The following is a 21,314-nucleotide window of genomic DNA, read 5'->3' as shown; positions in this document are numbered from 1 at the left end:
CAAAAAAAAAAAAAAAAAACACTAAGCTCATCTTCTTCCTCAGCTCAAGAAGAACACAAGGCCATGGCCGACCAAATCAACAACCAAACACTTCAAAAGGTAACAAAATTATTGTTTTCTATCTCTTTGTTGTCCTTCTTCTTTACCCTTCCATCTTGGCTCTTCCATTCCCCAATTCTCCACTCTTCCAACCAACCGATCGACAAGAATTTCATGTTCCTTCTCTGCAACGGTCTCCTCGTTTTTCTCGCAAAATATTCCGGTCTATTCAAATCTCTCTCCACTTCCCGACCAAATTACGACGCTTTCAGTGTCTACGAGCTCGACCCTTTGTCTCCTCCAACGATGTTAGAGGACGAAAAACAAACAACAGTGTTTACAACAACAACACGAGGAAAGAACGATGAGTCTGAAGAAAGAACCATTTCGATTCCAAAAATTGGCGACGATGATGTTGAAGAACACGACGATAGAACAACCGATGAAGAAGAGAATGACGATGCGTTGAGCAATGAAGAACTTAACCGAAAATTCGATGAATTTATCAAAAGAATGAAGGAAGAAATCATTGAGGATGCTCAAAAAAACTCTAGTGGTAGTTTAATTAGTAATTAATTTTATTAGTTGAAGAAAAAAATAATAATAATGATATGACACCTTGTATACTTGTAACAAAATTCACATTCTTGACAAATACTATAAGCCAATTAAAATGTTTTTAATATTTGGTTTGTCGGGTTTTCGTTTAAACATTAAAATACGATCACGAGCTTGTATTTTTAGGAATTAAATCTTCGAAATACCTAAAAAATCAATTTATCGATGAACGAAATAAGGAAAAGATACACCGTGTATTTTTACTTCGATGTTTAAGAACGCTATTAACGAATTATCTACAGAATTATGCTCGAGTTGATAAATAAGGTCTAATCAATCATTTGAGCTGGCTAGTTATTTATGCGGTTATCCATTATCGAAAAAATTTGAAACTATCCCGAAATTAAATTAATTTCTTTTATACAAATTTACGAACAAAAAGACAAAAATTAACATCATTAACTATCACGTTGTTTTCTTCCACTTTTCTTTCGAATATGTCGAAACTTTCTTTTTGTTTTTTTTTTTAAAGAATCGAGTTCTTTGAAAAAAAAATAAAGAAGGGTTTACTAGAAGTGTATATACTTTAATTTTAGCAAAAAATAATATATAAATCACGGATATACCGAAAAAAATATATTTGTAGCTTACTAAAAAAAATATATGATCGGAGAAAAATTTAAAATGTGAGATCAAATAAATGAAAATTTTATAAATTTGATTGAATTTAAAATATACCCGAGACATATATTTATTTAATTTTATAATTAATTTTTATTATTTATATGTTTTTTTAGGTTATTTTCAAAATAGACATCAATCAACAATATGTTTCAATAAAGACGTGAAGAAAATATTGTTGAAATTATCAAAAGATATTTCAATTCATGCCGCATTGAAGAAGTATGAATGTTGTATTTGTAGGAAGACTGGGAAGATATAGTAAAAAGAGCATTTGTGCTTTCTCTAGCCAATGACTAAGTTTCTTTGCAATTCTATGTAGTTTAGGTTGCATGTAGAATCATTCAAGCTCGACATGATCAATCTTGCTTGTGGAATGATTCGAATCTCAAACAAGTGTTCTTGCGTTGAGATATTTGATCAACAAGAATCATTCCAGCTAGACATGATCGATTTTGCTTGTGGAGTGATTCGAATCTCAAACAATGTTCTTGTCTTGAGATATTCGATCAACAACGTAATCCGAATCAAATGAACGGATTTAGGGTTTTAAGATGAGATTTCATAATAAGAGTAACAACTTTATTATTGAAGTCAATTTCACTCGACTCTAATTCGGTAGGCTAAATTTTGAGGAATGCGATCGTAAATTTTCTTCGTGTCGAGGAAAAAAATTAAATTAAAAAAAAAAGGTGAAATTGATATGAACTCGAGACGAGATTCTTAGCAAAAAAAGGAAAAAGCATTTGGAGTGAATATTTAAAGAGTCAACATCTTCATATGCTTTCGAGTAATTCAAATTTCTTTATTATTATAAAGTAAAATTGATACCCGAGAAAAAAAAAAAAAAACACAGACCACATTGGAAGGAATGACCTTCTTAAAATTTTCTTAAGATGCATGTGACTGAGGACAAAACATGCTAAAATGACTCGTGTTGGTTCATGAGAATAATCTTTAGTCTTAGATGCAAGCAATAAGTAATGTAACCTTGTTGCAGGGGATTGTCGGGGCCATTAGAAGGTGTTAAATCCAAATTCTGAATTCTGGGTATGGAGCGTTACATTCTCTCTCTCATTTTTATAATTAAAATGTGACGTCCCACATTTGTTGGAGAGGAGAACAAAACACCCTTTATAAGGGTGTGGAAACCTTCTCCAGTGTTTTAAAGCCTTGAGAGGAAGCTCGAAACGAAAAGCTCAAAGAGGACAATTTATGCTAGCGGTGGACCTGGACCATTACAAATGGTATTAGAGCTAGACACTGAATTATGTGCCAGTGAGGAGGCTCTTACCCATACGGAGTAGACACGAGGTGGTGTGCTAAGGACACTGGCCCCAAAGGGGGTCCCACATCGATTGGAGAAAGGAACGAGTGACAACGAGGACGCTGGACTCCGACGGGAGGAGATAGCGGAAATTCATGAATTTTTTTGGTGTAGTAATCAAAATACATTTGAATGTCGGGTCGAGTTGAAAAAATTACAAAAAAGTAGGTGGAGGAAAACAAGATTGTTTTAAATAGGAACAAAGATGGGGAAATTGAATGAAATTGTCCACCATAGTTGTGGGGGCTAAGAATAAAACCAATGTTAGTATAAGAGAGTCTCTTCCTCTCTAAAAGTAGGTTCTATTCCAAAAGCGTCTCGGTTTATGGTGAATCGAATGAACACTCAATAGTCTTATTACAAAAGTAAACGATAGAGACATGTCGATGATCTAGAAGTTACTTGAGATTCTAGCTTGTTCGAGAAGTTTCGTATGTGCTATGTGAGAATGTATTCGTATATTCTGTTTTAGAAAACGTGAGGTCTTTAACAATATTTGCACCAAAAACGAAATTTGAAGTAGTATTTTTTTTTATTAATTTAACTAAAAAGTATTTATATTATCTCTCAAACCCTCCGTTAGATGAACACGACTCTCCACAATGGTATGATATTGTACACTTTGAGCATAAACTCTCGTGACTTTGCTTTGGGCTTCCCCAAAAATGCCTCATACCCATGGCGATAGTATTTGATATGAACCAAGAGACATCAATCATATAATATACTTCAATGAAGATGTGAAGAAAATATTACTGAAATTATCAAAAGATATTTCAATTCATGCCACATTACAATTTAGAGTAATTTAGAGGTATTGTATTTCATCAATAAATTTTAAGACTTTTATTTATTTATATTATAATTACATAAGGGTTAATTATAGCATGCAGTATGAATGTAAGTAACTTGAAAATACAGTAAACAGTAAAAGAAGCCTTTGTACTTTTTTTTAGCTAATGACTAAGTTTCTTTGCAAGCAGTTAAGGTTGAATGTAGAATCATTCAAGTTCGACATGATCAATCTTGGTTGTGGAGTGATTCGAATCTCAATCAAGTGTTCTTACCTTGAGATATTTGATCAACAAGAATCATACGACAACCTTGATTGTGGAGTGATTCCAATCTCAAACAATATTCTTGCCTTGAGATATTCACAAGGTAATCCGAATCTTACTCCACTGTAGTGATTTACACATATCAAAACTCACAGGAGGTATTTATTATTATTATTATTATTATATCATTAATTTAGCCATTTTTTTATTTTGAGAAAAAAAGGGTTTAAACACCAACTTTTGGATCCTTGCCGTGAACCAGAGTGTCATATACAGCGGCCTCCAAACGCAAACAGCCCTTTCAACGCCGGAGCAGACCTCTCTCCGCTGCTTCTCCCTCTTCGCCGGAACCCTAAACATCCGAACGAAAACTGATCATACTTAATTCTCCGAAAATGTCCCCTCCGATATTCCGATCCCGATTTATTTCCTTGCTAAAGAATCGCCATGGACGTCTTATGAGCTCCGACCTCGCTTCGACCCCTTCCAAGGATTCCATCATTGCGTCCCAGAAGCTCGTCTCCGATCAGATTCCACCCGATGCGCAAGCCACTTCTTCTTCTTCTTCTTCTTCTTCTTCTTCTTCTTCCTCTAAGCCCTTGAATTTCCTCAAGTACAGTTTGATTAGTGCTCTGACGGCGACTACTGCAGTTGCTGGTTACGCCAGCTATGGTACTTTCCATGGATTCGATGGAGTTTGATCTCGTTTTTATTTCATGTATGAATTAATTGGTGTAATGGACTGGTGTGTTGTTTTTTCAGCTTATAGTTACGATGAAATTGCGGAGAAGGCAAAAGCTCTCCGTCGGTCTGCAAGTTATACTGCCATGGACGATGTTTCTGGTGTTGATGTAAGTGTGTGTGACAATGTGTTTGATCTTGAGTTTGAGAAACTTAGCCATATTCTGCAACTTATTTTGAGTTGTTTGTGTCGTCAATTGAGGCTTCCTGCTTATGCATTTCTTTCACGTCTCTCTGTATTCTACTTCCATCGTTTTGTGGTGCAAAGCATAACATTTTCCCATGATTTTTCTTTTGCAGAAAGTTCAGGGCAGGCTATACTCCACGATAATGACAGGTAGAAGAACTGAACCTCTTGTTCTTATTCACATTTCCAATTCAAATGCTTCATCTTTGCATGACGTTAATCTTATGAGGAAGACCATTTACGGGTTACCCTTTGTGGATAATTTGAAATCCCTACAAGAGCAAAATAACTCTTTGGAGCTCATACACATTGTAGAAAATAAGCTAATTTAGAGATGAGGGCTTCTGGTTTTGGGAGAGAGATCTAAGAATTTTGCTTTCCATTGGAGATAGCACAGAGAGAGACCAGAAGTCATCTCTCTCTCTCTCTCTGATAAATTTTATAACTGTAAGCCTAAGTTATATCACTTAAGCTAAGGGACGTAAATATTAAATGCGCCCCGATGCCTCAGCAGCTGAGCGTGGTGCCGAAGTGCATGCTTGATAGAGGATGCTTTGCCTCCATCAAGGTGTTTTTGGTGCTCTTGTACAAAAAGCACACTTTTCAAATGCTGCACGATTCCTGTGACTTGACAAAGTAAAGAGTTGCAAATATATTGTAATCTTTGCTATTACTCTTTTATGCTTATTCTATGTCATCTCTAACTTGTAGTAATATTAGTTGACAAAAAGAACTTCTTGTTGCAGTTCCTGTAAAACTAGCTGATGTTTACCTGGATTTGAGGAAGACAATTGAAGAACAAGTTAAAGTGCGTATGTTATTTCTGTTTGACATAGTCCTTGGATGTTTATTATCCTCTGTAAATTCACTTTTCTCTAATCTTAAGTTTCTGTATCGTTTAGGGTTATACTGAACCCAATGCAGAAATGCTTCTTCCAGATTTGCATCCCTTGGAACAACATGTATTTACGCTTGTTCTAGATCTAAATGAGACTCTAGTGCACTCTGATTGGACGGTAAGGCTAATATTGAAGCTTATGTCGGTGCCCTTATAATTTCTTTATTTCTATCTTTTTGGGTAGCTCCGGTTGTAGTTTTCGCCTTCTTTGTTTGGCTTCCTTTTTTCGTATTCGCTTTCTTTTTTGTGAGAGCTGTTTTCTTGGCTGAAAAGTTGTTATTTTTAATTAGTGAATTGGTCGAACTTCATTTTGACTAGCTTTTTTCATAGGAGCTTCATCTTTTTTATTTTAATCAATAAACTCTTCTTGAATTTCTTTTATAATTGGATTTATGATGTTTTTCTTCTATGCTTGGTCATAACGACTTCTTGTTTTTGTGCTCATAAAGCGAGAAAGAGGCTGGCAGACATTTAAAAGACCTGGAGTTGATTCTTTCTTGGAACATCTTGCCCAATTTTATGAAATTGTTATATTCTCTGATCAATCAAATATGGTAATTTATTTTTCTTTTAATCTTAAGCTTGATTGCTACACTTATAAATTTTGATCACTGCAAAGTTCTACCTATTTTGTCTTGCTATTGCAGTATGTTGATCCTGTCATTGATAGGTTGGATCCCAAGCATTGCATACGATATAGGTTGTCAAGAGCAGCTACAAAGTACGAGAATGGAAAACATTACAGAGTATGTTATGGATGAGGGCTTATTTTTTTCTTCTCTAATTAATTATTCTCTAGATATTTGGATCTTACAATTTTGCACTCACGTGAGACTTAAAGATCATGGCCAGTTGTTTAACATTAGCTCGCGCCATAAAATTTACCATTCTACATTACCTCATTGCCATATGCATTATACTCCAATTATATTTTCCTTTTTGCTCATGTTCTAGTAAACTTTCTTCTTGAAATTATTGAGGATGAAAGTGATGAAAAATGATAAATAGAAGAATGGTGATCTATCATGAATATACTAATAATTTGGTTAGGTAACCCTTCCAAATTTCTTCAATTCTCTAATGCACTTTTTTTTTTAACAGGACCTGTCAAAGCTTAACAGGGATCCCAGGAAGATTATTTATTTGAGTGGCCATGCATTTGACAGTAGTCTACAACCAGAAAACTCTGTTCCAATAAAGCCATGGAAGTGTGAGGCAGATGATACTGCTCTTCTTGATTTTATACCATTTCTCGAGTGTAAGCATTCTTCTCTTGCAATTAATATGATGAAAATTCATAACTATGGATGATTTTATTGGTCAGTGAAAATTTGTAATTCTAGTCACAAATGCTTGAACATTTACTTGATTGTGCAGTTGTTGCACGAAATAGTCCAGCTGACATCAGACAAGTGCTAGAATCATATAATGGATGTGATATTCCCACAGAATTTATAAGACGTTCTAAAGAGCATCAAAGGTGATTCTTCTTCTGCTTTTAAATTATGTAACTATAGCATTTTTATTCTCTTTCTGGCTCAATTTGAATTCCAAGACTAGTTTGTTTACTTTGCTATTTTCAATATGCAGATCTATGTCCTCATGCTATTATAATAGATCTATCAACTTAATATCTACCACTAATTAGAGTTAATTAATACAAGAAAGTTTACCTGACATTACACGTTAGCTAGCATGGTATCTCGTTAGTTACAACTTCTTTGTTAGTATTTAACTGGATAATAGACATTGGAGATCAAATGGCCAAAATCAAACAAATGAGAGCTTAGGGAAAAAAAAAAGAGTTTAAAATGATAATTTAGAAGGGTTGATAATCCAACTTTTTTAGTTGATTTTTGATTGTTTTCGTATTGCTTTTGTTCAAATTCTTTTCGTATGCTGGAGGAAATAGTTTCATTATTACCTGTTGTGATTTATATTGTTCGTTGGGCCCTTTATAGATTCATGCGATTCATGAGAACACCTGTTTTATGGTAGACTTATGTGATTCATGTGGAGGCTTAATGTAATGTTCTTGTGGTATTTATAGGTTTGCTTGTAAAGTTTGAGTATTTTCTAATAAAAGACATCCAACAAAGTTAATTAAAATGCCTGCAAAGTAGAAGCTTAGTTATTGTGAGATGGAATGAAATGAATTAATCAACTAATTTAAATGACTGCGATCGACATTACTTCAAATGATCTATATATCACATAAAATCATGTTCTATTTGATCAACATCTTAGCGATCGATGCAGGCGGATACAAGAACAGAAGCAGCAAGGGCGACTATGGAAGCGTTGAGATCAGAATAGTGTAAAAAGTTGATTGAAATTGTAGTGTGGAACAAAAACAAAGATAACCAACTTTCCTCTGCAGGCGTAGAAGAAACCTGAGATTGAGACAATGGATTTTCTGTTATACATTTCCGTAAGTTCCAGGTTCTTGATAAGCTAGAGCCTCTCTCATAAATTTTGCTACTCATTTGCCTCATCTTGTTCTGGCAGGCAATGAAGTTTTGATTTTGTGTGTCATGATATGGATATCATCTTGAGTTTTCCTGAATAGCTATGACCGTCAATGTCTAGTTACACAATTATAACCCTTTGATTTTGTATTGTCCCTTTCAGAATGCATCAAAACTGGTGAATTTACCCATTTCAATCATGACATTTGTTTCTGTGCGTTTTCTTCATAGGTATTGGCGAATGGGAATCTCCATTTAGATGGGGAATGGGAAAGAGAGAGGGCAAAGACTTCTCTCCGCTAATTAAACAGGGTCGGAGATAAGATTACATTCTCTACCCTCGTTCTTGCCCTGCCTCATTTATATCTATATATATATGCGTGTGTGTGGAACGACCCTAATCTTCTACTCTACCATATATTGACCCACATTACATAGTATGTAACGACCCTAGTTTTCTATTTTACCATATACATGGCGTAACTTTTTTTATGCGAAAACATTCATTTAAAACGACTTCATAAAGGCGTTGTCATGGACTTATACATTTACATACTTATCACACACCAATTAAGGTGAAATTTAATAAATTCTCATTTCATATCAGTTTTACATTCATGTGGCTAACAACATATACTTAAAACTTGTTCAAAGTCTGGTGATTAAATAGCCACAATGCTCAAAGAATCAGTCAGCACATTAAACTCTAGAACAGAAACCTAAAGATCCAAGTTCAAACCTTTCTCCAGGCAAACTGTCACAATAACAGGCCCTGCCAAGTCCCCCACGGCACATCCTGCACACAAAATCAAACCTTCCAAGGGTAAAAAAACAACCAGTCACGACATTTCGCTACCGATTTATAAGGGTGTAAATTTACCGATCCACTGGCCAGCTGATGGGCGGAAGAGCGTGGCGCCGATACCTGCTCCAATGGAAGCGAAAACTAGTGACGAGCTACACCGAAGGGTAGCGCCTGCAATCTTCTTCCTTAGAAGTACTAGTTTCTCGGTCTTGTTAACGATATTGTCTTCTTCGGATTTTATTTTCTCTGATATGTATCGGTAGATTTCGATACCGACTTGAACAAGCCATGAAGCTGCAACTCCTAGAGCGTGTCCTGCATTGTCGTTTCCAAACAGGAAAATACAATGAGCATTCAAGAGTCGGGGTCGGGGGAGCTGGGTAGATAGAATTTAACCTCTGAAAGTCGTCCTACTAACTCGGAAGAAGTAGATCGGAGTAGACAGTCCTCGTCCAGCCTTACGAACAGCAGATTTGGGAACATCTGTCATGTCATGAATAGACAAGTTCATATCTTCTTTGCCATTTTAAACCCAAAAAATTTGGAACGGTGAGGAGATTTATACCTTTAAGAAGCTTCCATGCTATTCTCTGCGAAGCATAGTGGACAGCAATTCGTTCCAAAACACGTCTCGTCGTGACGACGGTAGTCTGATGATATCCAAATAAGGCAATCAATTAGCTTCATTTCAGATGTTACAAGAAAAACATATTATAGAGACAGATGAAAGAAGGTAGTTTTGGTAGAGATATTGCTCCCAAAGCTGGTTACACGACACCCGAACCAACGAACTCATGAATAAGAACTAGATCAACATGCTTAATCAGAGGATGAGCAATTGAACAGACCTCACGAAAGATTTGTTTGATGGACTTTTTAAAGGGCGAAACTAGATCGACATGCTTCTCTTCTTGAGCATCATCTAGAAAATCGTCATCGTCCTCGTCTTCCAACTTGGCATGAGGCTCCAAAAGAGGCAAATAAAACATCAAAAACGACCTCAAGGTTGTCATACCAAGCATCCTCCATTGGAAAGCTGAGAATAGTGGCTTTAATTCGAGGTTGTACTCCTTCGTACCGTATTGAAGAGACTCGTGCTCGAAGATTTTCGTTGATGCACTCTGTAGATTTGAGAAGTAGTTATCCTCAGTCACATCCACACCAGCATCGCAATGAGCCATGGGAATCCTGTAATTACTGTAGCAGCATGACCAGCCATGTCAAGTATTCAATCACAGGTGAATCATAGCATAAACTGTTTATAAAGACTCAGTTTCATCTGTAAGCAAAAGTTAAGAATGAAAGCACCTAGCAGGCAACATGATAACAGTAAATCTGAGAGTGTCGTAAATTTTCAAAGAGTCACACTACTAACAGATATTATCCGCTTTGGTCCGTTAAGTATCGTCATCAGCCTCACGATTTTAAAAGGTGTCTTCTAGGGAGAGAATTCCACACCGTTATAAGGAACGTTTTGTTCCCCTCTCCAACCGACGTGGGATCTCATAATCTACCCTCTTTGAGGTCCCAGTGTCACGGTCATGCTTGTCCAAGGCTATGGCCGCATGGCAGATGTTCCGGTCTTGCTTGTCTAGGACGGTTGTCCATGGTTGCATATCCGTTCCAAACCCCTTTTACATGCTTTCATCCTAGACAGGCTTTTATCATTTCACGTTGGGTCAATACGGAGGTGTATGACCGTTCACCAAAACCATGTCTACACCCGTCAGGGCTAAAATGCCCCAAAATGCCTCAAAATGTACTATAAGAGGATATAACTAGTTGTCACTTTTTCCTACCCTAAGTTATATGCTATTTAAGCCGTGATATTTCTTTATTTGCTTATAGTCATATGACATTGCTTTCTTCAATTCTTCAAATCGTTTTCAAATGTATTTCCTCTTCACGTTTTCTAAGCCTTTTCTTATAACGTGACTCGAGGTTCGAACATATGCAGACGTTGTCCAGAACGTCCAAATTTCTCACAACTGACTTGTTCGCTTGGTTAGAACAAGTGTCACGCAATCGCTATCCCTCTGTCGCAAGAGTGCGATTGTGACACCCAGCGTCCTTGCTGGTATACCACCCGGTGTCTGACTCTGATACCATTTGTAACAACCCAAGCCCACCGCTAACAGATGTTATCCGCTCTGGCCCGTTACGTATCGACATCAAGCTCACAGTTTTAAAACTCGTTTGCTAGGAAGAGGTTTCCACACCCTTATAAGCAATGTTCCGTTCCCCTCTCCAACCGATGTGGGATCTCACAGTGATCCTTCCTACGAAGATTAAAATTTCTCTCTCTCAATAACCAGGTTATCGAGGTTCAGTGGCCCATTCCTTGCATCTTTTGCTCATAACTAACCTCCATTAATCCTACCCCAAGCAGCAAGAATGATTTGAAGTTATCAAATATTCTACAAGGACCTTGAATCCAGAACAAGGCACCTCTAAGCATCCCAAATCCTTACCACCAGGGCCACCCTCCGGGCTAGATTCTCAACTCTGATTAACAAACATAATTATCGTACTTTACCACAACTGAAAACTCCTAATGAAAAAGCAAACACTAAAATACGTTCTCAAACAGATAAACAATGATTACCAACCGATTAACAACGATTTGCACAAACCCACAAACCTAACAATAACAATCTCCAGTGTACAAAGTATTTCAAGGCACAGATAAATTTGAATTTCAAGATGAACACGCTAAGAACTCCAGCGATTCATCAAATTTTAAACCATGACAAGCATAATCCGGCTATAATCTGCACCTCTTCAAAGCTATAAATCTCAACAGTCGAATCCAATCCAAAGAGAAATTCAGCAGATAAAAGTGAATTAAAAGAAACCAAACTCAAGGCAGCGTCAATGCATAAGCACATACCCTATGAAAGCTCTGTACGCAAAAGGGGTTCCGGCAGCGGCAGCGGCGGCGGCCGAGAAAGCGCCATAGGAGTGGAGACTCTGCTGTGTATTGAGAACGGAATTTTTCCGTAATAGATCCAAAACAATAGCTAAACCCGCCATTGTTGAACCCAGTTTAGGAATCCAGACGAAAATTTAATCAAATGCGATGTAGATTTGAAGTAGAGCGGGTTGAATAGAGATTTTTGGCTAAGTATCGGCTACGAGTAGAAAAACCGCTCAAAATTAGAAAAAGAACGTTCGCCCACTAGAACAACAAAACTGATTGTGCTTCCATTCCTCTCCTTCCTACTAAACTTTTATGTTTATCCAAAAAAAAATCTTTTCTTTTCATTTCAAACAAATATTTAAAATTTTCATAATACTCTCAAAACTTTAAATTATATATATATATTTTATCTCAAAAATACTTTTAAATTTAAAACGTGAGGCTAACTATCACGGTCATGCTTGTCCAAGGCATGTCGCTCATCCTCATGCCCGTGACACACTGAAACCTTTGCCTTGTACTACTCTATTGCTTTCTTTTACCGCTTTCATGTTGTATTATTTCTTTCTTGTTTTCTTTAAGAGTACGACGTTTCGGCGATGTTATGGCTACGACTGGTAGACATGAAATGCCTCAAAATGTACTATACGGAGATATGACTAGTTGTCAACTTATATCTACCCGATAGTTATATGCAGTAAGCAGTTGTTGTTGTCTGTCTTTTGCTTACATTCTTATATAACACCAATCTCAATGTCTTCTCTATAAATCAAGACTCGAGGCTTGTATTCAAGTTGCTCGACTACAGGCAACGTAACTCGAAGTAGGCTTGACACACTCCGTGCTGAGAGTAGGTGCCGCACAATCGCCAAATCCGTTGCCTAGAAACCGTGATTGTGACACTAACGGTCCTGTATGAATACTAACATTTAATGGTGTTTTTGAATTAAGATTAAGGGTATTAATGAAATTTTTAAAAGCTTGCGAATATCTTTTTAAACACTTTTTATTTATAGGTACTCTTGAAATAAAATATTAATAAACTTCAGAAGAGAAGGAAAAAAAAAATTAATTTATTCACAAAAATTCATAAAATTTAAATATCAAACATTTATAAGTCATAATAATTCATCACAAATATCTTAATCTTTGTAAAACTATGATCGAGTTGAATTGTAACTTTGTTCTTAGAATGATTCGGTTAACTCGATCAGAAAGATGTAAATTTGCAAATTGAATCAAATTTTCAATTTTTAAAAAATTCAATTAAAAAAAAAACCCTAACCCATCTTATGATTTAAACTAAGGAATCAAAATTAAATGAGTTATCGATCATATGAACACCCTCTCTCCGATGTTGGATGATGGAAGTCCCACATCGGCTAATTTAGAGAATGATCATGGGTTTATAAGTGAGGAATACTAACTCCATTGGTATAAGACATTTTGGGGAAGCCCAAAACAAAGCTATGAGAGCTAATATCATCATACCATTGTAGAGAGTCGTGTTCGTTTAACGTTCGCATCGAGCTAAGCCTATTTTAAAAAGATCCCTTCTGTATTATTTCCTCAATTTATCCAATGGCTTCGTATTGCGTCCCCAACCAGGCTGCTGTTCATTACGATTTCTTGCGGTACGAGCGAATCCAAAAACTCCCGCCAACTCTCGATCAAGGTGAAATGTATCTCTTCTTCATGATTCAAACATTCTTTGGAATTAGCGGATTTAGATTACTGTTGTCTGTAATTACGGTGCTTCTGATTTCTGAAGTTTCGCGTGTTTAATCGCTTGTTAAGTTCTTCCACTTCGCCCTAGCCGCTTCGGGGTTCCGAAGATTTTTCTTCCGTGACATGAATGTGGGCGACCTTAACAAAGTTTGGGAGATTAAAGCCCTGAAGAAGGCTGGGGAGAAAGAAGCTAAGGAGATTCTGGAGAGAATTGCCAAACAAGTTCAACCTATTATGCGGAAACGCAAATGGCGAGTCAAGGTCCTTTCGGAATTCTGGTAAATGTTACTTACAATAAGTTTACACCATGTTGTTTCTTGTTCGTTACAACCCTAGGATTGTAGTTTTTGTTATTGTTTTTTAATTTCGGATTCTATATCTGTTCATTTTTTACGTTCTTGTTGGATGTGACGAAATGAAAAAAAAAAATACTGAAGATGTTGTACTTTTGGTTGAGTCAACTATAGTGGAGTCTATTTCTTCCGGCATTTTCCTTAACAAGAAAGGAAAATTTTCATTGAACAATTGAAAAGATTTGCATTCATCCTGTTTATTGATGAATTGTAGCCCAAAAAATCCAGCACTTTTAGGATTAAATGTGGGACGTGGAATTCATGTGAAGTTGAGGCTTCGAAGGCCAAATAGGGATGGAGATTTCTTCCCCTTCAATCAAGTTTTGGATACAATGTTACATGAGCTTTGCCACAATCTCATTAGTCCTCACAATGCCAGTTTCTACAAGCTTTGGGATGAACTTAGAAAGGTGCTTCGTTTATGCATTTTTCTTAATGATTTTGTTATTAAAATATCTGAAAAGGACATAAAGAATGATATTCATGTCAATAATCTTTGCTTGATTGTATCCGTTCCATTTACATTTGTCTTCCTAGTATAAGTTCTCCTGGCCATGTATAATGGTTAAAGCAATTATCACTGATATGAGATTAAAGAAGTGTCGTTGTCTTCTATGATACTTATTATCAAGTGCTGCATGGAGGGGGCTCATCAAATTGTGTACTTGGACAAGCGGCGGTGGATGTAGTATAGGTTTATAATATAGTGATTTTATAATAAGATTATGATGTTGTGATTTTATAATATTAATACTTGTATAGGACAATTATGATGCATTAAACTGATAGTTATCAATTTGAGTATAACTTTATAGATAAAAATATCAATTTGAGAATATTTTGAATTGTTTACTTGGAATTACTTGTACAAATTTTAAGTGAAGTCCCCCGGATCCTCTGTGACAAGATTTTGTTCCTTCTAGTTCTCTGCATTTCATAAATGTTCATCATGTTTTTACTTTTACTGATTGTCTACAAATTTGTTTTCCATTTGCAATCTGATGTGTTTAAGTTTCATTGAAGAGAACATTCTTCGATGTAATTTTTATTTTTATATTTTATTGTAGGAAATTTCATTTTGATTGAACATTGTTTCTTACCATGCATCAATTTCATGATTTTTGAATATGTAGGAATGTGAGGAGTTGATGGCTAAGGGAATTAGTGGCTCAGCACAGGGATTTGAACTACCGGGGAGGCGTTTGGGTGGTAAATCTCAACAACCCCCTCTCTCTTCCCTCCGCAAATCTGCCTTAGCCGCTGCAGAAGGAAGAAAACGTTTGGGATCTCTACTTCCTTCTGGTCCTAATCGGCTTGGTGGTGATAGCAACATCATGGTTGCTCTAAGTCCTGTACAAGCAGCTGCAATGGCTGCAGAAAGGAGGCTTCAGGATGATATTTGGTGTGCTTCATCTCAAGAAATGCCTGTAGATGAGGAATGTTGCTCTGATTTTCCATCAGACACGGTTCATTCCTCTCACGCAGGTAAATCAGGGCCCTCTAGCAATTTAAGTAATCGTGTGGATACATTACACCAGAAAAGAAATCGTGAATCAGAAAAGAGTTCCAATAAGTCTTCCCGTGGTCATTTGAAACCTCATTTTGTTGATTTATCTGAAGACGTTTTAATCCCTGGGTCCTCTGCCGTCTATGATGAGGAACCAAATAAGCGATACAAAATGTCAGATAGAGTTATATTTCCCCAACCTTGTGCAGAAACTAGCGCAATAGATTTCTCCTGTTCATCCTCTAATTCGATGCCAATTCACGATGGAACACTTCATCCTGAAGAACATTCCATGTGGGAGTGCGGGAATTGCACCTTACTGAATCCAGTAAGTATTGTGAACTTTTCATATATTTGAATGCTATATGAACCTTAGATTGGTCCTTTTATCGAATTTAGTATTGCTTCATATAAACATGTAAATCAATTTCATATTTACCTTGAAGTTCATCACTGGGGGCAAGTTTATTATTTATCATCCTGCCAAGTATCTCACTGTTTTTTTCTTTCCCATGCCAATGTTGATTGTCATGCAGCCACTAGCTCCAATATGTGAGCTTTGTTTGTCACAAAAGTCGAAAGATGCTGATACCAAGTACAGATTCTGGTCATGTAAATTCTGCACTTTAGAAAACAGTGTGAAGTTGGAGAAATGCTTAGCTTGTGGTCAATGGAGATATTCTCATGGTCAGCCAGCGTCGACTCGAGGACCGAATCTTGGCACTTGAGAGGGGCTTCATATCCTGGTGAGACTTCTAAACTTCATGATAAGTTAGACTGATTGCTACGAAAATTAAGTTGCATCTAGCCTTTTGAAATTTGGAATGCTTCTGTTATTTTCCTACTGAGAGAATATCCAATTGAGTAACTGATGCAGTTCATTTTGGTGCTCTTGTCATTCCTTGGATCAAGTCATGTAATCAGGATATGGTACTGCCTTAGAAGAGCCTGATGAATTTTATGTGTGAATCTAAGGAGGTTTTTTTTGTCATCCGCTTCATAGTTGAAAATATTTTCTTAAAAGTACTGTTGCAAAAGAATCTCTTTACTAAAAAAATTTGTATTCCAGGACAACAAAAAGGATTTATACGGATTATATACAGGATGGGTAGAAGTTGTGATACTTGATCTATGATTTGAAACGACGCTATGGAATATAATATATTAAACGACTACACCAATTCTAGTGATCCATAAGCTTAGTTTACGTGGTTTCGTTTTAGATTTTTAAAGCTTAATTCATGGAAATAACAGAGGACTCCGAGAGTAAACAAAAATGATAAACTATTCAAGAATTACATATTAAAGATACAACTCTCACAAAGATCAGTGTGATTGGGATGATACATGTTGAGCCTATCATATCACCCACCCTGCAACCATCTCTCAATATTGCTCACAAAGGTCAACAACAATCCTTTGAGATATCCCTTCCAAACAATAAAAGCTGTGATGAGCTCTTTCACTTTGTGAAAAAGCTATGTCACGGCTACCGACACCGACACCGACACCATTGCAGAGCCAAGGAAGAGGAGAAAACAAGAACTCTTAGAATCATCTGTTTTAATGTACATTACAACATTATATGTCCTTGAAATCCAAGACAGTAATAATTAATCCATGAAAGAAGGTATTGATACATCATTGAGACCTTTCAACTAAACCTAAACAATATGAACTTGACACTCAATTCTGTACACATTAAGGGATTGATCTAAAGAAGTTAGCTTAGCTTAGCTTATATACAACAACTTACTTAGAATAAACACAAAAGTGCACATTCTTGATGAAAACCAACACTGCTACTGATTATTATTATAAGTAAACTCACCTGTCATTTTCTGAATATCTACAGCTTCCATATCCATGGAATCCATTTCTGATTTAGCTCCATTGCTATTCTCATCATTTTCATTCTCACTATCACTACTACTATTATCACCTCCTCCATTATCGTCCTTCAAATTACGCCTACTGTTTTTCGTGTCAACCACATCCTCCTCCTCACTCTGGTCATCTTCTGATGACGACAGTGGCTGCTTCGGCCCATCCTTTACTTCACAAAGCTTTTCAAGACTAGCTAATGCAGTTTCCACGAGCGTTTCCTCTTTAGTGTCACTAAAGTTAGTGCCAGCATTAGTGTCAATGCATGACATAGCTAAACTGCTGGATTTGACATGGGCGACAGACTTGGAACGTTCGTCGTCTGTTCTATTACGGTCAGATATCAATGTAAGTATAGAAGGTTTTGCCTCAACATCAATCCAGCAGCCCCCGAACCAATCTCTTGATACTCGAAGATTGGTTCTATGTACATTCAAGAATAAGCTTTCACCTATTAAAAGCAAAAAAAAGATTGCATTGCAAAGAACCGCGACTAAATAACAGGAGATTTAGCTTAAAATCAATATTAAGGAAACAATTGCCTTAATGTTTTCTATAAGAATACCTGGAAAGTAGACATGCACAGCATCATTGCCTGAATCTAGGCCAGTAACTACTCCTTCCCACCAGCCATCACTCCACCACGCATCGACAGCAACACCAATATCGAGAGTGAGCTCTATTTGCTCTTGAGGGACTGGTCTAGTAATCAGGCGGCCAGGGTGCCTCATGCCAAGTTTATCAGGTAGAGCAACTTTACAAGCAGGGACCCATTCCTATAAGCAGAAAAACTTGTCGGTTATCACTTTCAGTGGAAATCGCTTGTCAAGAAAGACATAGAGCAGTAAGGTTACAAGTAAAATGCACTTGGAGAGCCTGACTGCAATCCGACACAAGTCAACCGAAAACAGAAAATTGTACCTACACTACACAACCTAGATAGTTTAGACTAAACCATTGACGCCATAGCCGTTCGATTGAAACTCTTCAACGTTACCTCAAGGTTGCCATAGCCATCCTCATCTTGCAGATCATCATATTGTACTCTAATATGTTTTGGCGATGCATACAAGACCGTACATCTGAACCAGCAGCCTCGAATGCCACTATCTTGACACAATAATTCTATCTTCTCATTGACATCATATGCTGGGTCATTATCCTCCAAAACATGCTTATGAGAAAGAAACCTGCTGCCTAAAAAGCTGTAATTATGCTTCTTGCAAGATTTATGAGTCAACATATGTCGACGACTACCGGACTTTCTAACTTTTGCATTTTCTAACTCAAATGTTCTACATCCTGTAGCATTCCTCATCCTTTTAACCTTCGGTCTAACACTATTTTCTGGGTCCAAATCTTCATCGTCTTCCACAGTCAAACTATCAAAAATGGGCTCAGATTTTGATAATACATTGAGACTCAAACAAGAGAAGGCTGGCTGATCGTAATATCCACGCAGCTTACTCAGGTCAAAGGGTTTTAGTCGGTTGCTTTTGAACTGCCTATAGCAAAGATGAACTTTCGAAAGTGAATCATGGGGAAATGCATTCACACACTTTTCGTAATGTTCACGATTTAAGACTGTTGCAGGACCATCAACACACTCAACACTAATGGTCTGCACATATGGTGTGATAAAAACTTCTCTCGGGTGAGAATTTCGTAATGCAATCACACCTTTCACCTCCTGACTATGATGAAACCACCTCACTTTCACCTTTTTCTGACCCCTCTTATCTTCGTACATGTCCTCCAGGTAAGCAAGATAGTGGTTTTCTCCCTTAGCCATGACATAAACAAAAGAATGTACCTAAATAGCATTGATAAGTAGGAGGAATGTCAAAATAGGAAGATGTCGGTGCATACATGCAGTATGCACCGTCTCAGATGATGCAAATACCAACATATATTATTTATAGATGATGCAAATACCGACGTTTACAGCAAGAAAATATTGAAAGCTCTCTCTTATTTAACTCACATTAGTTTCATGATAGAACATCATAGATTTAAACTTGGATGAAGTGAAAATTTCTAGCTGCAATGAATAGGCAAGAGTCCTGATATGTTGAAGCATAAAACTGGAATCTAAATGATGTACAGAGATTTAAACTTGGAACATCATAGATTTAAACTTGGTTACTAATATTTAAACCTCATTAATCAACCATGGCAACACCTTATCCTTTCATGCTTACCACGATTGAAGTCCCATTCCTGCAAAATGACGGGTAATGCTTGAGCCGTTTACCGCAGGTCCACGCAGCACCAGACCATACAATATCTGATGCAAGTCCCTTGGAATTCCTTGATGACCGAACCTAGGTCAAAATCAAAACCAAACTGAGGGATAATTTCCCAAAATTGTTTGAAAATAATCAATGAAAGGAAAGCCATTTACTTTATCATCTGGTACATCGGATTGTTGAAGAACTAGTCCACTATGTGAAAATTGAAGAGTTCCCAGTGTTTGTATTGCATCACATTTACAAGGCACTGCATAGAAAACTTTGTCAACATGCCAATACCAACAGTTTAATACCGTAAAACCACGGATTATAAAATGTTTTCAAAGGCGACAAGTATCTTGATTGCCTCAAAGCAACCAAGAAGTGTCGCCTCATTGAAGTGAAACACATTTGACTAAAGAACTAAAATTCATAAATAATATGAATTTGTAACGTGTAAATAGCCATAGAATGTCGAAGCCTTGTCGCCATATTCAACCTAAGCATGGCAAGGAAAAGAAAACGATGGTATGTGGCTCATTGAATGTGAGATCCCACATCAGTTGGGGAGGAGAATGAAACACCCTTTATAAGATTGTAGAAACCTTTCCCTATTAGACGCGTTTTAAAACCTTGAGTGGAAGCCCGAAAGGGAAAGCCCAGAGAGGACAATATCTGCTAGTGGTGGGCCTGGACCGTTATAAATGGTATCAGAGCTAGACACTGGGCAATGTGCCAGCGAGGGGGTAAACATGAGGCAGTAAACATGAGGCAGTGTGTCAGCAAGGACGCTAGAACAAGATTGGTGAATTTTGAGATCCCACATCAGTTGGAAAGGAGAACGAAACACTCTTTATAAGGGTGTGGAAACCTCTACATAGGAGACGCATTTTAAAAACCTTGAGGGAAAGTCCAAAGAGGACAAGGGCTTGGGCCGTTACATTGAACGTCCATGTATGGTTGACTTTGAGGCGAGTATACTACTTTCTCGATTGAGCAAGTGTCGTTAATGACAATGGATCATGTGAATCATGTGAATCACATGAAATGTGTTCGGCAACTAAATAATTTTCTACAAAAGAGAATATGCAAATACTCACAAAAGCAGACAGAGAACGAAAAGTGTATACTTTTGCAAATTCGAACAAGAATTCACAACGAATCCAAATGTCCAAAAGAAATAAAAGATAAGAACGAAAAAAGCACGACAAACCAGAATGATCCCCAGGAGAATGCTGCTTTGATAACATAGAAGTAAGCCAATCCACGACCTCTCGCCTCGATCTCCATTTGAAACCAGAATGGACAGAGTTTTCCTTCCCATGAGCTTGCAAAAACTCGTCTGCAACAACATAAAACATGTGTCTGACACTTCTCTCAGTCCCCACAACTGCAAGAACAGACTCTCCAGCAGAATCCTTCAAAAAATAATGAACCACGCGGTTTCCCCGTTCTTGCGAAACAAATTGCTCCTTCCACTCCACAAAATAGTTACCATGTCCCATCATTTTGGCCAAGAACAGCATAAAAGAATCAACAAGAACCCAAACTCAACTTCAATGCTAATTACATGAGCACAGGTCCATGACACAGCCAATGGACACAGAATCGTTCATCCCAAGAACTACTACACAAAATCAACCCGTTCTTGAATGTTGACCAGTCCATCAAGATTACCCAAGATACATAAGACCAGAATTTCTCATCCCAAATTGTTAGATCTCAAGTCAAAAAGGGAAAAACTGAGCAAATGATCCACGGGCGAATAATCTACTACTGAATCCTAAAGCTTAGATATATCATGGCAAGATCGGAAGCTAAATCCACAGTCAAAATACCCTAAATTATAACAATTCAATTAAATATCCAACCACAATAGAAGACCATAAACCCTAAAATCCACAAAAAAAAAAAAAAAAAAAAAATTCC

The 21,314-nt window shown here is 37.0% G+C and overlaps 4 protein-coding genes across 5 annotated transcripts; 2 read left to right on the top strand and 2 right to left on the bottom strand.

Annotated features, from left to right (window-relative positions):
* The first annotated feature begins 3,875 nt into the window (after positions 1-3,875).
* On the top strand, positions 3,876-8,157 carry LOC111446192 (mitochondrial import inner membrane translocase subunit TIM50-like). Its single transcript, XM_023084901.1, has 10 exons — positions 3,876-4,335; positions 4,426-4,514; positions 4,705-4,741; positions 5,338-5,399; positions 5,494-5,607; positions 5,939-6,043; positions 6,137-6,235; positions 6,591-6,747; positions 6,867-6,969; positions 7,749-8,157. The coding sequence occupies exons 1-10, from the start codon at positions 4,059-4,061 to the stop codon at positions 7,792-7,794; spliced, it is 1,089 nt and encodes a 362-aa protein (XP_022940669.1). The 5' UTR covers positions 3,876-4,058; the 3' UTR covers positions 7,795-8,157.
* Positions 8,158-8,512: 355 nt separating this feature from the next.
* LOC111446193 lies at positions 8,513-11,934 on the bottom strand. Its single transcript, XM_023084902.1, has 6 exons — positions 11,653-11,934; positions 9,611-9,959; positions 9,328-9,412; positions 9,159-9,245; positions 8,838-9,077; positions 8,513-8,753 (listed from the first exon to the last, which is right to left on the bottom strand). The coding sequence occupies exons 1-6, from the start codon at positions 11,793-11,795 to the stop codon at positions 8,677-8,679; spliced, it is 981 nt and encodes a 326-aa protein (XP_022940670.1). The 5' UTR covers positions 11,796-11,934; the 3' UTR covers positions 8,513-8,676.
* Positions 11,935-13,279: 1,345 nt separating this feature from the next.
* On the top strand, positions 13,280-16,366 carry LOC111446189 (DNA-dependent metalloprotease WSS1-like). 2 transcript variants are annotated; one of them, XM_023084896.1, is made up of 5 exons: positions 13,280-13,357; positions 13,480-13,688; positions 13,978-14,173; positions 14,897-15,598; positions 15,807-16,365. In XM_023084896.1, exons 2-5 carry the CDS (start codon positions 13,534-13,536, stop codon positions 15,996-15,998), a joined length of 1,245 nt encoding a protein of 414 aa, XP_022940664.1. In that variant the 5' UTR covers positions 13,280-13,357; positions 13,480-13,533; the 3' UTR covers positions 15,999-16,365. The 2 variants fall into 2 exon arrangements, with proteins under 2 accessions (XP_022940664.1, XP_022940666.1); XM_023084898.1 differs by lacking the exon at positions 13,280-13,357 and having other exon boundaries at positions 13,364-13,688; positions 14,897-15,248; positions 15,480-15,598; positions 15,807-16,366.
* A 202-nt stretch (positions 16,367-16,568) lies between these two features.
* On the bottom strand, positions 16,569-21,298 carry LOC111446183. The gene is made up of 6 exons (XM_023084891.1): positions 20,599-21,298; positions 19,559-19,653; positions 19,356-19,478; positions 18,152-18,967; positions 17,720-17,930; positions 16,569-17,605 (listed from the first exon to the last, which is right to left on the bottom strand). The coding sequence occupies exons 1-6, from the start codon at positions 20,909-20,911 to the stop codon at positions 17,073-17,075; spliced, it is 2,091 nt and encodes a 696-aa protein (XP_022940659.1). The 5' UTR covers positions 20,912-21,298; the 3' UTR covers positions 16,569-17,072.
* Between the last annotated feature and the right edge of the window lie 16 nt (positions 21,299-21,314).

Source organism: Cucurbita moschata, unplaced genomic scaffold (genome assembly GCF_002738365.1).
Source record: "Cucurbita moschata cultivar Rifu unplaced genomic scaffold, Cmos_1.0 Cmo_Scf00008, whole genome shotgun sequence".
Taxonomy (NCBI): domain Eukaryota; kingdom Viridiplantae; phylum Streptophyta; class Magnoliopsida; order Cucurbitales; family Cucurbitaceae; genus Cucurbita; species Cucurbita moschata.
The sequence above is the reverse complement of the archived record's forward strand: the minus strand, read 5'-3'. Positions and strand labels throughout refer to the sequence as shown.

Excerpts from the sequence above, each read along its gene's own strand:
- LOC111446192 (XM_023084901.1), top strand. The coding sequence starts at position 4,059 with ATGTCCCCTCCGATATTCCGATCCCGATTTATTTCCTTGCTAAAGAAT. Across the intron at positions 4,515-4,704 it reads ACGATGTTTCTGGTGTTGAT|AAAGTTCAGGGCAGGCTATA; the intron begins GTAAGTGTGTGT and ends TTTCTTTTGCAG. Across the intron at positions 6,970-7,748 it reads CGTTCTAAAGAGCATCAAAG|GCGGATACAAGAACAGAAGC; the intron begins GTGATTCTTCTT and ends CGATCGATGCAG.
- LOC111446193 (XM_023084902.1), bottom strand. The coding sequence starts at position 11,795 with ATGGCGGGTTTAGCTATTGTTTTGGATCTATTACGGAAAAATTCCGTT. Across the intron at positions 9,246-9,327 it reads AGCATGGAAGCTTCTTAAAG|ATGTTCCCAAATCTGCTGTT; the intron begins GTATAAATCTCC and ends ATGACATGACAG. Across the intron at positions 8,754-8,837 it reads ATCAGCTGGCCAGTGGATCG|GATGTGCCGTGGGGGACTTG; the intron begins GTAAATTTACAC and ends TTTTGTGTGCAG.
- LOC111446189 (XM_023084896.1), top strand. The coding sequence starts at position 13,534 with ATGAATGTGGGCGACCTTAACAAAGTTTGGGAGATTAAAGCCCTGAAG. Across the intron at positions 13,689-13,977 it reads AAGGTCCTTTCGGAATTCTG|CCCAAAAAATCCAGCACTTT; the intron begins GTAAATGTTACT and ends GATGAATTGTAG. Across the intron at positions 14,174-14,896 it reads TTTGGGATGAACTTAGAAAG|GAATGTGAGGAGTTGATGGC; the intron begins GTGCTTCGTTTA and ends TTGAATATGTAG.
- LOC111446183 (XM_023084891.1), bottom strand. The coding sequence starts at position 20,911 with ATGCTGTTCTTGGCCAAAATGATGGGACATGGTAACTATTTTGTGGAG. Across the intron at positions 19,654-20,598 it reads TTCTCCTGGGGATCATTCTG|TGCCTTGTAAATGTGATGCA; the intron begins GTTTGTCGTGCT and ends TTTTCTATGCAG. Across the intron at positions 17,931-18,151 it reads ATGGCTATGGCAACCTTGAG|GAATGGGTCCCTGCTTGTAA; the intron begins GTAACGTTGAAG and ends TTCTGCTTATAG.